This window comes from Leptinotarsa decemlineata, unplaced genomic scaffold, assembly GCF_025532065.1.
Source record: "Leptinotarsa decemlineata unplaced genomic scaffold, Ldec_3_MD MMD2_P_RNA_scaffold_2, whole genome shotgun sequence".
Lineage (NCBI taxonomy): Eukaryota > Metazoa > Arthropoda > Insecta > Coleoptera > Chrysomelidae > Leptinotarsa > Leptinotarsa decemlineata.
The window spans coordinates 10,440,743-10,456,501 of NW_027412529.1; the positions used below are offsets into that span (position 1 = coordinate 10,440,743).

At 34.0% G+C, this 15,759-nt stretch overlaps 2 protein-coding genes across 2 annotated transcripts in view; one reads left to right on the forward strand and one right to left on the reverse strand.

The window, feature by feature from the left end:
* Positions 1-15,759, reverse strand: part of T48 (FU domain-containing protein T48) — a 134,027-nt gene that overhangs the window by 51,587 nt on the left and 66,681 nt on the right. The gene's annotated exons all lie outside the window — the stretch shown is intronic.
* Positions 8,910-11,939, forward strand: LOC111511507 (uncharacterized). Its single transcript, XM_074183220.1, has one exon. It carries the CDS (start codon positions 8,945-8,947, stop codon positions 11,474-11,476), a length of 2,532 nt encoding a protein of 843 aa, XP_074039321.1. The 5' UTR covers positions 8,910-8,944; the 3' UTR covers positions 11,477-11,939.

The window sequence follows — 15,759 nt, forward strand, 5'->3', positions numbered from 1 at the left end:
AACATTCTTTAATACTGAATAGCGATTTCTTGCGTGAGAACTTAACTTACAGCCCTTGTCAATAATCACCCTGCATTGTAATGTATGATAATAACACGTTTGTTATTCCTCTTTCGAGAGTTCTAAATAAGAAATATGAGCAAATCATCCAGAGAGAATGGGATTCACATCCTTTGGTTAAAGATCAACAGACATTTATCATAAAATCCAGGAAATGAACTTTATCAAAACTGCCGTATCAACATGCTTCCTGTCATTTCAAAATGTGTTCGCAAGTTGTGCTTCTTCAGAAACTAGGGTTCTGCAGACAAGTAAAAATAGAACATCTGTATTCATGACTGGTTCCGGTTTGAGTGAATATTATTATGAGGTTTCCAAGAAAAACAGCAGGTAGAGTAACTGAATCTTTCACTTTTCATTTGATGAAATCGTTTCGATTAAATTTCAAGGCATCTTTTATCACAGCTTTTATAAACGCGATTTTTGTCGAGTTGTGACAAAAATTGCGGCGTTTTTTATTGAAATGGAAATGACACCTTCTGCTCGTGAGTTTTTTGTTGGGTGTCAGCTTTACATAAAAAATGTTGAAATAGATCAGCCGATTAGATGATATTGTCCTAACAAGTGTTACTTCATGAACATGAATCTGTGTTTTACAAACTTGTTAATCTAAAATGGTTGTCCAAAACGTTGGACTGAATTCAGTAAAAATGCTCAGGGGCTCATACAATACACAATATGAAGGATTAAGACGAGAAAATTATTTTTTTATTTTTTTTTTATTTCTGGGTCTATTTACCTTTATAATGTATAAGGACCGGTTTATCAATATGTAGTTAAATGCTCCTGTTAGCTACCTCGAAGCTGAGCTTAGCTGATAGTCAAAGTTGCAGTTATTACTCAAATCGTTTATCATACCTTGACTGATGCTAATGTTTAATAACTGTTAGTTAACTAAGGCTGGCATAAGTGACTATTTCAGGGGCTTGTTTCTATTGGAGGATTGATTTTCAAAAATGACAACTGCTAACAAAAAGTTCATGAGTTATACATTATAACCTATATGAGTTGAGAGGGCATATGAAAATATATATATATATATATATATATATATATATATATATATATATATATATATATATATATATATTAATATTAAATTTCACAAAAAGGATTTGAAGCTTTATATCATCTATTAATCATCTGCAAGCGCTTTCGACCGCTGGTCGTACTGTCATCTTCTAGGCACTCCTCAAACTGAACTTGTTATCCTGTCGTCTGCCTCTTTATACGGTCCGAACGAACGTCTCAAGTCAGGTATTTCAGGTACTTTAGGTAAATTAGGTATTTGTACTGGATCAGGTACTATTATTTGTGTTAGATCTTCTCTAGGAATGTGTATGGTTTTGTTTAATATATTGAATGCGAGGTCTTGTGTTTTGATTTGTACTTGTTCCTCGATAAGTGATTTATGACTTTTAAATTTATGGATGTTTAAGTTTTCCAAATGTCCATGCGGTTTCCCTTATTGACTTGTTTTATGAGTTATATGGTTTGAAATTATAATTAACTGGTGAGAGCCATGTGGCTGCAGACCACACTGTTGAAAATGAACGACTTTTTAGTGTGTACGTCATTACATTACATTTACTCGCGTTTAAAAGAAGATTATTGCGAAAACACCATTGTTCAACACGTTTCAGATTGATTGAGAGTTGAAGACAGTCCTCGATGTCATTGATCTCACAATATAATTTCAGGTCATCCGCGAACATCAAACAGTTTATGTCAATGACCTCAACTGTATCGTTTATGAAGGCGTTAAAGAGAACTGGACCTGGGTTGTTTCCTTGTGGAACACCCGAGGTAGCTGCATATTCCACGGACTTGAAGCCATTGAGTATAACATACTGACGTCTGTCAGTGAAGTATGATATAAAAAATTGGGTCAGGGTCAGAGAAAAGCCGTACCTGTACAATTTCCATAGCAGTAATTCGTGATCAAGTCTGTCGAACGCCTTAGAGAAGTTCGTATATATGACATCAGTTTGGGATTTCCTATCTATTGGGTAACATTGAAAAAGTTGGTGATTGTCGATCCAAAACGGTGCTGATGAAGTGATAAGACAAAAGTCTCTTGTCACGAATCTTTGAAGTACACAGGGTAAGTGAAAATTATATCAATACTGTTTTATATATTACGTTCTGTAGCGTTCCTATGGATGATATCTATTTCAATTCCATAACGAATGTAAGTTATTTTCGTTTAATTCAATATTATTATGAAAGTACATAGTTATAACAGGTTCGTTCCAACCAGCGTCAGAAACAGTTTCTGACAGTCAGGATTCTGCGCAGTAATGTGATTACGTTCCAACGTGAGTTTCCAACCATTAGTAAACTATCAGTTTTCTGTTCCATCCAAGATTCAAACCTGTTCGAAATCTATCAGAATGGTTTGAGGATTATCTTCTAACCATCAATCTGACGCATGCGTATTCCGTATTACTGTTTCTGTTTTATGTTCATGCAACTTACAAACAACAAACAACATAACCTGCAAAAATTGTTATAAAATAAATTATGTATTTGCTGGCGCAGGAAAAATTGGGAATTTTTTAAGTGAACCTATAATATGAACATCTTTAATTACACAAATTAATTATTGCGGTGACCTCCCAGTTCCATGTTGATAAGTAAATAGAATAGAGATATAAAATACTGCAACCTTCTTTTACTCTCCAGAAATACACTTGATTAGATTTATTTTTAAAGAATTGAAGGGGTTATATTTTTGGGAGTGACATTCGTTGTGGAATGTTTGAAATACAAACTGAGTAGAGAAAAGTATCTTCTGTATAATTCAGTGTTCATATAGAAGTATTTGTTTCGAAAGAATTTTTTTTTCTTTCGTGTAATTCAATGTTTATATGAAAGTAGCTGTTTCAGGAGGACATTCTTTCAGTTTGTGTCTGAAAGTTACTTCTTTGCATGATCTACACATTCAAATTGATTACTTCCTTCCTTTCTTTGGAAGATTCCCTCATCCCCTTTTTTTGTATTAAGATGGAGTAGTAGAAAGCCAAAAACTTTCTTTCCCAAATTATTTTTGAAGGTTATGTTGAAATTCCATGTCAAACTTCAGTTGAACTATCAGCTGTTCCAATCAGAAATTTCAAATTAATCAGAAACCAATATTTACCAGACATGCGCGTTGTCAACGATTTACAAACAGTTGGAAATCTGTTTGTGACTCAAGGTTGGAACGAACCTAACATATCCTTGCAAAGAGTTTTTATTCGGAATTCGGAGTATTTATTTGATAGCTTCCCACATTTGTTGTTCAATGATAGAGAAGTAAAAAAAATCAAAAAACTAATCTCCTAAAAATATCACAAAATTCAATTCAAATGGTATTTGTTGGGTGAGTTCTTTAAAAAAACGAAAAAACTTTTTGGTTACATTTATTATTGTATCAAATCTACATGAACTAATGTAAGTGTTCGCTCAAACGAGTAAGTATAATTGTTCTAAGCTCACTGTATATCGTCAAGGCCGGATCTGCTCGCGTAATCAGAAGCCATAATTAGTGCAGAACAAGTGAGTATTAAGAGATCACACATGGCAACCTTAACTTTTATTAAGCAGGGAAAGTTGACTTTAGAAGCCATCATCGTTGAAGAATTTATGTTAGTAATTATCAGGCGTGAAAAGTGCTTTGAAATGTAATAGTTTGTGTTCGTGAAAGAATCTACATAGACGTAAAAAAAACACAATGAGAAAGAAGTAGTGTTGAAGTAGTACAATTTTATTTTCAACTATGATATGCTTTTATAAACAATTTAAACTTAATCTTATTGCAAGTAGTTTTTTCTCTCTTAGTAATTGTTGCAAAGCCTGACATACATTTATTGTGGGACCTGATCATATTCCAGCATTCATCATTAAAGATTGTTCCTCAGCTCTGCTTGAACCACTAACAACTCTAATTAATAGATGCTTGAAAACATCAACTGTACCATCAATAAGGAAAATGTCGAAAATCTGCCCAATTCTCAAAAAAGGAGATAAAAGTGAGATCAAAAATTACAGACCAATTTCTATTATATGCAACTTTTGTAAAGTGTTTGATCTGCTTCTTGAGAAGACAATCTATTGTCATGTCAGCAACATTATTAGCTCCAATCAACACGGTTTCATGAAAGGACGTTCAACCGCCACCAATCTTGTAACAATCACTCAATGTATTGCAGAGGATATTGATTGTCAGTCTCAGATTTATGTCATCTACACTGATTTTTCTAAAACAGACAGACTTGACCATAGTATTTTGCCCAACAAGCTTTCGACTTTTGGGTTATCCAATGAATTTAGGATCCAATGATAGGACGAAACTGCAGTAACGTTAATTACAAATAAAAGTAGTAAAAAACATGGAAAGTTTCATTTCTCTTTTCTTCATTAATTATTCAATTGATTATAAAAAAATTAAATTTTTTTGAGCATTTCTTAAAAATTATTTTCTTATGAATAGAAGTATTCTACTTAAAAAACATAAACTAATTTATTTGCATGCTATTTCCTGAGCTTTTCAATCAATTAAGTTTAATGAATTGAAAAAAAAATTTAAAAAATATTGTTTTTGTCAGATTAAGCGAGTCCCTTTAGATAATCGTCAGATTATGAGACAGCACGTCTAAAACATAAAAATGAACCATATATATCTTAATCTGACGCGCTTGAGTATTTCAAAATGACGAATTTTTTTGCACATTATAATAGTGGCCGCGAGTTTGCGTCAGATCGAAATCGTCAGATTATTGAATGAGAGCTTTTTTTTGTTGCACTTAACACCCCCTTAGAAAATCTGACGCGTTCGATTAAATTAATTTTTTTCTTTTCACTTTTAACCCTTACGTGCAATCACCCACATCATGCAAACGATCAGATTAACATACCAACATTATTAAAAATACGTAGAACATTGATGCTATCAATATCTAACGCGCTCAAGTATGTCCATGCAACAGTATTTTTTTACATATATAAAAATTTATAGCCGCTTCCCCCACCGATGAAAAGGTATATATTATATAACATTTTCTTCTTCTTATCATCTAAGCTTTGCAACCTAATATGACTCAATGACGCTCGAGTTTATTCCCATTTTGCATCGTGGGCTCCCCTGCTATCATAGTTGACAGTGTTCCGTGTTAATTCGATTTTTTCACTGAATGACACTTTTTAATTTCTGGAACAGCATAAATCGTGCTTGGATGTAGTTTATGGTTCAGAAAGTCAAACTTTTGATTGAAAACTTACAGTTTTCGGGGCTCGAATTGTGAAATATAAATAGTGCAATGACCAATATGTTGCAATGATTCTGAAATAGACATACATTTCTTTTTTATATTCGTCCTGCGCAATGACATGAGCGCCATTTGAAACTCTATAAAATTCATCGAAATTATGTTCAAAGTGAAAATAACTTTCTTATTAGTCAGTGGGCTATGCTTGAAGACTGACAGTAAACAAATCTAAAGAAATGAACTTTAAACGTTCGAGCCAGTCTCGAATATACCTACACAGTAGGTTGAATGGACTGACGCCTATCAGAAAACAACTACTCCCCTGGCTAATACCATGAAGGGCGTTGGATTATATCTGACAGGCGTCAGTGCAGGAATCTTCACAGAAAATTTCCTGCATATGCAATTGGCAATACAACTGAAAGAGTCGACTTTCAATTCTGGAACGGCCACACCGGTATCGGGCTCATTAGCCACTCATCAGTGCAAGATAATGGCCATCATCGACCTAAAGTCAATGATATTCCATAATTGAAAATCGGAATTTTTTCAGAGTATTTCATTCCTCTTCCTAAGTTAGAGCAGACAACAAAATGTCACTCCATCTAGTGGACGAGGTACTAACCAACTGCATATCCGTAATTTGTCCGATTCCTCTGAATAAGGAAGAAAAACTTTCTTATTAGTCAGTGGGCTATGCTTGAAGACTGGCAGTAAACAAATCTAAAGAAATGAACTTTAAACGTTCAAGCCAGTCTTGAATATACCTACACAGTAGGTTGATTGGACTGACGCCTATCAGAAAACAACTACTCCTCTGGCTAATAACATGAAGGGCGTTGGATTATATCTGACAGGATATGCAGGAAATGTTTTGTGAAGATTCCTGCACTGACGCCTGTCGGATTTAATCCAACGCCCTTCATGGTATTAGCCAGGGGAGTAGTTGTTTTCTGATTGGCGTCAGTCCATTCAACCTACCGTGTAGGTATATTCGAGACTGGCTTGAAAGTTTAAAGTTCATTTCTTTAGATTTAAAAAAAACTTTGTTTCGTATGTATTCAACTCTCTCAATCCAAGGTAATTTACTTCACCTCTAATTCAACGTTTCCCACGCAAAATACCAGATACCGGCATGATCTTCTTTCTTCTCACGCCTACTTTCAAAAAATACCTCTTTTCTTTATCTTCCATAAAAGGTTGCGTACGGTTATATTGAAAATTCTGAAACTAAACTAATCAATTTTTATTTTCTCGATGGTCTCGTATTGTTTCCACTCCAGATGGCCTCATATGGCGCCCACGTAAAGCCCTAAAATAGAAATGCTGTCTATAAAACCTATAAAAAGTTGCGGGAAAGTTGACGGAAACACATCTCACGCCAGATTACCCACTGGAGATGATTATGCAGTTCCCTTTCAAGACTCACATAACTTTCACGAAACTATAACAGTAAATATGGAACCAATCATTGAAGGCCAAAGTTGATCCTGTGCCGGGGGTTGTTACCATTTCTTCTCGAGGAAGGGGAGATAATCCATTGGAGACAAGTCCGAGAATGGATAGATTGACTAATTCTAAGCAACTTTTGTTATATAAAGTTTTTACTGAAAGTGAATACTTTTCGACTCATTCGCGAATGAAAATGTCAATTTTTGAACCAATAAACTCACGTTTTTAGACAGTTATACGCGAATAAATCGGAAGGTAAGTACTTTATTGAAAAAATCGTTATTAGTCAAAATGAAGCTTTTAAAAAACAGTAGAATGACGGGTGTACAGTGTCTAGGTATAGACACTGTACACTATAAACGGAGTAACAGCATGTTAAAATTAGTTGTTATTCGTCAAACATTAAAACTGAAAGTTTAAAAGTTAACTAATATTTTTTTATTTGTTTTTCCCATTCGAGTACTGTCATATGTTAAATTGATGTACGTTTATATTTCATGAACATTTTTTCTTTCAAAGGAGTAAATGTATTGTATTTAATCAATATCAGTTATGTTAATGATCTCATTTGCCAGTTTTGGTACTCTGATATTCCACAGGTACTTCGAAAATCTCTGAAAGAATCGAACAATTGAAAACAAATAAAAATTTAAAGATTTCAAGCCAAGTTACTTCACGGAGTTTCGATTGTGAATTGATGGCGATCTAAATATTGACCTATATACTAGATAATAGTGATAACACTATAGATTATGAACGAATTCGGTTTTATTTCAATGATAAATTGTCCAACAAGAATTCAGCACAACTACGAATCTTCTATAGATCACATTTTCTTAAAAGCAAGCCGGATGGAATGACTCATTGAATGAAACTGCTACACCGTTGACGAGTTTTAATGGTTACTCTCAATAAAAAAATTGTTAATTACCTTTATATGTACAGTTTAGTATCTGTCATGTTTTGTTGTTTTATATTTCTATATATATTTATTTTTAGTTATACATGGACGTCTTTCTTATACATGTTATACATGTTACTGTATGTAAATGTTTATTGTAATGATTTCATACTGTTCAACAAGTGAAATAAATATTATTATTATTATTATTATTATTATTAATGGATAATATCTTACCCCTTGACATTCATGCCGTCATCACTGATCATTTCACGACTGAGCTCCACAATACTTCCAACAAATCTATTGTCCGGCTAAGATTTCTGCCTTTGTGCGATAAGCCATAATGATTTTGACATTCGAGAATAGAGAATGCATCATTACCCCAAGGACCCCAATAATAAGAACAACGATCTTGACAGAGTGGTCTGAATAGGGTATGTGGATTTCGAAGAGAAGATATTTTATCCGTTTTTCCTCCTATTTTCGGACGATATTCGTCTCGTCAGGAGCTGAAAACTCCACAACAAATATCGTCTTGCTCTGGTGGTCGAGAAGGACTACATCAGGCGTATTAGCTGGTATGAGCCTGAGGGTGGGGAACGAATAGTTATAATAAATTCGGCACTTCTCGTTCCACACAACGGATTCAATATCCTCCGGAGCGTAGGGCAACACCGGTGTCTCGTCAATACCGTAAGAGTGCCGTAGATGGTAATATAGCACTCTTAGAGCCGCGTTATGTCGATGGATATAGGCCGAGACCGCATATGCTGGACATGCTGATAGCAAGTGCATTAGTATCTCGGGCGCCTAGCGACATGCCCTGCACCTCGTGTCAGGAACCTCTATACCCATCACGCGACTGCGGTAGACTAAGGTGTTGAAGACACCATCCTGGCAAGCCATCCTGGCTCAGTTTCCGACTTCAGCTCACTTGACCTCAGGAAAGCGAAAGTCAGGCGCTTTGATATTATTATAATAATTATTATTATATGAACATACATGGGACACTTCCCTTTTATTTCTCATTTGGCCATAAACTTTCCAATGAGAGGGAAGTTCAAATAACATCTTCTGAAATAACAGGAGTTTTGAATGTATGACATGATAAATAATCGACACAAAAAACTTTTGTGAGTTACACATGAACTCATCAAATTCAATTATTACGTGATTAAACTTGAAACCCATTTTCCTACTTTTTACAATTTTATGTGAAATGACCTGTATAATTAATGTTAAAAGTGACTTTGACAGGGTATTATAACCCTTATATTCAATGAAAATGTCAAAGTTCTACCCTTTTTTACTCATTTTTTCAAACATATTTCTAGTAAAATCTTCTAGAAACAATTGTGACAGAGGACCCAGTACCAATGGCATGGGAACAGTTCTCTTCACCGCTGCCGACGTCTACAAGCAGTGCTGGTCACCCGACGAAATCGCAATTCTCACCACCAGAATGATTTTGGAAGATATTCTCCCCGAAGTCACTGTCCTGAAAATCGATAGCAACGCCTTCATCGACGATATTGTGGACTACTTCAGATTGCTGATAGAGGTGGTAAAAGCTACCACGCAAGGTAGGAAAAGGCACATTACACTTCTGGCTCTAACGGATTTACTCGGCGGGTACCTTCAATTCGCGGTTCTACCGATAGCAAGACACGCGTTTTATGCAGGACACGTAGATTTCACCAGCATGGTGAGAATCATCCAGCTCTTCGAAGAGCTTAAGTGGTTCCTCCGCACCAACGGGCAAGGTTGGTCCAGACCCATCGAATCCAAGCCGGTGATTCAAGTGGAACCAATCAATTTATCGGAAGAAACTCCAAAAGGCGACAGAAGCTGCTGCGACAGACTCATATTCTACGAAAATGAGAGACGAAAGGAGACGAACTGCTCAGCCACCCAAATGGACGTTTTCTTTCCAATGCCTTTCTTTGACTCCAAAGTGAGACCCAGTTCCATAGCGGTTCCGTTTAGGAGGTTCGCGCTGAGGAACATCGAATCCAGAAAAGCTTCCTACTTTCTGTTGAAGTTCTTCATATCGGCTATGCAATGCATGAAGGACAAGCGGTCAGGCAAAGAAGCGATTATTAAGTTCCAAAACAACCTCTTCAGCTTCATAGAGAAAGAAGTATTGCCCAAACTGAACGACGATAAGTTTTACTCCGCCTTTGGAGGTATCCTGAGAGTGGAGGAGACTTTGAAAGCTATGGGGGCGAGAGCTAACACCGAAACTACTTGCGCCCCAGAACTCGAGGAAGAAGTCGGCGCTATGCCCTCAACTTCACCCCAAAAGACTTCTAAATCCACCATTGTTATAGTGGTAATGCTGGTGACGATTATTTTGTGGTTTATCCTAGGCACGGCGTTCATCTGTTACAGAATCAGAAAAAACCAGTCGAAAGAAAAGAGCTCCAAGCCAAAAAAGCCAAATTACAACACCACCAGCAGTGGATCGAGTAAATGGTCGCTATTTTCAAAATCCTCCAAGTCCGCCGAAAAATCTGAGGAAGGATCTCAGAAATATTCTGCCTCACAAACATCCAAAACAACACCTTACACTAGCTCCCTAACCAGCGAATACGAAGCGGAAGAGCGGAAGAAGGAAAAAACATATAAGAGCCCGGTCACAGTATGCTATCCTCCGTGCACTGCTCCGTACGGAAAAAGTACTAGCAAACCAGCTATAATCGAAACGAAAACCACCATGAAGAAGCTCCCGTCCATAAGCGAAATCACTGAAGTGTCTACCATCGATAAAGAGGCCAAAACCAAGGCTTCCAAAATTCCTATAGGAGAGCCTTTGTACAGCAGTAGCAGAGATGACGTTAGACGTGTCAGCTTCAGCAGAAGACCTTCGATAGAAATATCCCCCATTCCATGTCCAAAACACGCCGGGACGTCTTTCTCAACTTCAAGGACGCTAACCGTTCAGGGAAAAGACGTCGGTGTGCAACCCTCTGCTGATAAAGTACACATAGATGAATGCTGGTGTGATTTATACGATGCACACGAAAGAGGGCGTATGAAAAAGAAAGGTGTCTCAGATCAGAACATGGAAAAAAGCAGAGACGAAGCCCTGAAATCAGCTCTGATTCCCGAAGATTTATGGACACCAGAAGAAAGTGGTTCAATTCACGAGCAAGCAACAGTAACGGTCGAAAAAAGCAGGACTCAAAAAGAGAAGAATGGCACGAGTCCAAATGCTTCAAAAAATCATTATGCTGCAAAGAGTCAAAATGCCTCAAGGGGTCAAACTGCTTCAAGGAGTCAAACAGCGTCAAGAAGCCAAAATGTTTCTTCAAGGAGTCAAACTGCTTCAAGGAATGATCAAATCGGCGAAAAAAGTAATAAGAGAGCCGATCAAAGTAGAAGCACTGAGCTAGAGCAACTGGAAGAGGAAGACGAAGACTATTCAGAAAATATTCCGTCCAAAGAACGATCACAAAACATACCAACTTCACAGACAAGTAACGAAAACAAAGGAGCTGTTTTTTCATCTGAACCATCCGTACAGGAATATTCGGTGGCCGAGGAGGAATCGGCTACTGAAAAATCAGCTGCTGAGAATTATGTGTTGGAAAATGAAGTTCCGGATTCGACTGATGATACCGCAACAGACGGACCTGGGGAAACTTCTCCGCACATTTTTGCCTGTCATTCAAGTTTAACAGGAGCTTACGCTAGCCCGCACCAAGTGGCAGGTCAGAAACATTATATTTTCGGATATGACTTTCAGACATCTTCTTCATCCGATATCAGCGACGAAGAAACTGACATGAAAACGTCAACTTCGAAATGAACACATTATACAGCGTGAAAAGTCTGAATAGTATTTGACGTCTATTGATCGGTTAGAAATGATGTCGAATGGTGTGATGAAATATATTTTTCAGTATGTTCGATAGGTGGCGTTTGGAGTAAAAACAGGACAAAACTTTCTGTGAATACGTTTCCAAAACCAAAATCTAATGATTTTTCGCAAATGTTCTTCGATCTAAATCAAATCAATTAATTGAAATGCGGGTTTTTTATATCCTATCGACATTTAAAAAAAGACATACATATAGCAAAACTTTCTCACAATCTTCAATAAAGTAATTCGATTGAATTTTCGTACCATTCTCCAAACGTATTATCATCAAGAGACGAATTGAACATTTTAGTTATCTATAAATTTTAAAGATGCAATACCTGAAAAGACAAAAAAGATATACTGATATTTATAATATGTACTCTTATTCATTATACAATTGATAAACGTATTTCTAGTATTTTTCAATTATTTTTAGTGAAAATCTATATGTATACGACACGGTCCCTGTAAACTAAACCATCATTTTTTCCGGAATTTCTCCATTTCAGGCTGCAGACGGAAATTATTTTGGAGTCTACAGGGTGGCTCAAAAAAGTGAAACATATCAATTTTTTTTTAATGGAACACCCTGTATTTCGTTACACTTTTGAAAAAATAATATGATTTCATATAAGGTACTATGTACCTAACTATAACCGTTCTCGTTCTCAGGTACAATTGAAAACTAAGTAACATTGAAATGTATAGAAATTATCCCTTAGAATTCTGACCAAGCGTTTATTCTTACAGTGCATTTCTTTAATGTCCCACCCCCTTTATTTTTTAAACGGGTCAACTCAGAAAATTAAACTTTGAGATAATGGAATTACTGCATGAATACTTTATTTTGAAGTGAAATTGACAGATAAAACTTTCAAGATGGCGACTGGTCGCCATCTGGAAAGGGGGTCTTGTGACACATCTTTTTGAAGCTCCTGAAGAATACTTCACAATCGTAGAATATGAAGTCAATATTTTCACCTACTACAAAATGGCAGAACATTTAATAATTTCCTGAAGACACATTAATATCGATATTTCTAGGAATATTCCTTTTTATCTGCCACATGGCAATTCCAACAACCCGATAAGGTTTGTTAAGTTATTTTTTGTTTATAAAAACGACAAAAAATGTCAGTACGACAATGAACATCATTGTTCAGTTAGAATATTCTCATTTACTTTTCGGTTTTACTAGTAGAAAGGTACCACGTCAACAATCTCTGAAATGGTCAATTTTCGTCCATTGAAAGAAAAAAATTAAAGCGATTTTTATTTACGGTGCGACACATAACTTTCACAAGACCGAAAGGATTTTTAATGAACGTTTTCCGAATCGTCCTATCTAGAAAATATTTGAGGGAACTTGTATCTAAATACACAACTACCGGTACACCAATTAACTGAAGGTGACCCTGATCGAAGAACAGAATTCTTCGAAATCATGACGAAAACCATTGCATGGTATCCTACCTATCTCCACAATATTTGTTTTAGTGACGAATGTACATTTTTTTTTAAACGGCAGTATTCACAGATAAAATTGCCGTTATTGGAGTGACACCAACCCTCATGTTTTCCGGAAAAAACATACCCAATATCCAGAAAAAAATTACGTTTGGGCAGGAATATTGGGAAACCATATTGTAGGACCTCTATTTATCGATCAACTTATTTGAATATGAATTTCACTAGTTCGGACTTCCATTGTCTACTATATAAAATGATTTGAAATCCCTGAAACAACTAAAAAAGAAGAATTAAAAATGAATAGCTGAAAATAAGAATTATATTAACCAGAATAAACCTGAAATGAAATAATAGTGAAATAAGATACAAGTAAAAATAGAACAATTGAATAAATAAAAATAAAGAAAAGAAAAAAGAAAATAAATATAAAAAGTGTAGATACTAACAATCGAAACGTCGTGAACTAACGTGACTTGGAATCTCTCCACTTTTTATTTTTATACGTATCTTTGCCTAGAAAGTTTAAGGACAGGTCCGAAAACGCGCCGATAAAAATAACAAAAGTTATAAACAATTAAGTGAAAAAAAATTGGGCTTTAGTTTTTTCTTAATATCTGGGAAAATTTTCAAAATTTTGGAAATTTGAAAAAAAATTTGAAAAGATCAATGAATCTGCGTAAAAAAAGTCCTCACTCCCGAAACTGTATCTCGATTATTTATAATTTTTACAGAGCCCTGAAGAGCCAAAAGCGGGTAGTCTGGCTTCCGTGCGCCTTTCGTCACTCTGACATAAAAACAAAAAAAAATTATTTAAACATATTAAATGTAAATATTAAGGAATGAAAAAATTCATGTAATGTTGGGATACATCAATAAACAATAATCCGCAGTCAAAAAATTTTTATCCCAATTTTAACGTTAATTATAAATTTGTTGATTAATAACTTTTTCTGAATTGAAAGTTAATATAAAAATCCCTATAATTATTAAACTAAAACCCTGGCATTTTTTTCCATTGGTGAAGTTATCCTTAATAAGCAAAAAAATAGATTACTGTTGCCAAAATAAAAAAATTGTTATTTTCTATTTTTTTATTAACAATTGAAAATTATAATTTTATAAAAAATACATTACAATTTTTTTAATTGTTTATTGTTTCAATGTCTCGGGGCTAAAAACTAATTCATAATATATTTTTTTAAATTTTTTACAGCTATTGTTAATAAATTTATTATAAACAAATACATTGTTTGTAAGCAATTCAAAATTTTTTTGCACTATGTTAATTGAAAAAAATTATGATTTTTAGAAAAAAAATGGTTTCTTAAAAAAATTTCTTTGTTGCTAAAAAATGCGTTTGTTAAGTAACAATCGTTTTTTGCAACTAAATATTAAATCTAAGGAACCGTTTTTTTTAAACATAAATTCTATTGTTCTTTAAGGTTTTGAATAAAAAAATTTTTTTATTCTTTTTTTAATTATTTATTTAAAAAAAAATTGTTATAAACAATTGTTATAAACAATTTTTTTAATTTTTTTTTCAATAATAAAAGTAACTGTGTTTTTTTTAATATCACAATATTAAAAGTTTTATAAAAAATAGAATGAATTAAAAAAACACATAGTTACTTTTATTATAGAACAAAGTATCAAAAAAAAAAATTGTTTATAACATAATTTTTTTTAAATAAACAATTAAATAAAGAATAAAAAAAGTTTTTTCAAAACCTTAAAGAACAATAGAATTTATGATTTAAAAAAAAACGGTTCCTTAATTTCAATATTTAGTTGCAAAAAACGATTGTTAATTAACAAACGCATTTTTTAGCAACAAAGAAATTTTTTTAGGAAACCATTTTTTTTCTAAAAATCATGATTTTTTTCAATTAACATAGTGCGAAACAATTTTTGAATTGCTTGTGACTAATGTATTTGTTTATTAACAATAGCTGTAAAAAATTGAAAAAAAAATTATGAATTAGTTTTTAGCCATGAGACATTGAAACAATACAAAATTTAAAAAAATGCAATGTATTTTTTATAAAATTATAATTTTCAATTGTTAATAAAAAAAAAAGAAAATAACAATTTTTTTTTATTTTGGCAACGGTAATCTATTTTTTTGTCTATTAAGGATAACTTCACCAAAGGAAAAAATGCCAGGATTTTAGTTTAAAAATTATAGGGATTTTTATATTAACTTTCAATTCAGAAAAAGTTATTAATCAACAAATTTATAATTAACGTTAAAATTGGGATAAAAATTTTTTGACTGCGGATTATTGTTTATTGATGTATCCCAACATTACATGAATTTTTTCATTCCTTAATATTTACATTTAATATGTTTAAATAATTTTTTTTTGTTTTTATGTCAGAGTGACGAAAGGCGCACGGAAGCCAGACTACCCGCTTTTGGCTCTATTTTCAGGGCTCTGTAAAAATTATAAATAATCGAGATACAGTTTCGGGAGTCGGGACTTTTTTTACGCAAATCCATTGATCTTTTCAAATCTTTTTTCAAATTTCCAAAATTTTGAAACTTTTCCGAGATATTGAGAAAAAACTAAAGCCCCATTTTTTTTTCACTTAATTGTTTATAACTTTTGTAATTTTTATCGGCGCGTTTTCGGACCTCTCCTTAAACTTTCTAGGCAAAAATATGAATCGAATTACACCTTGGTCGTAATTTTTGGACAGGGCTAAAAAATTCTCGCTAAAAAAAGCTAAATCGAGTACATGTGAACCAGACTATTGGA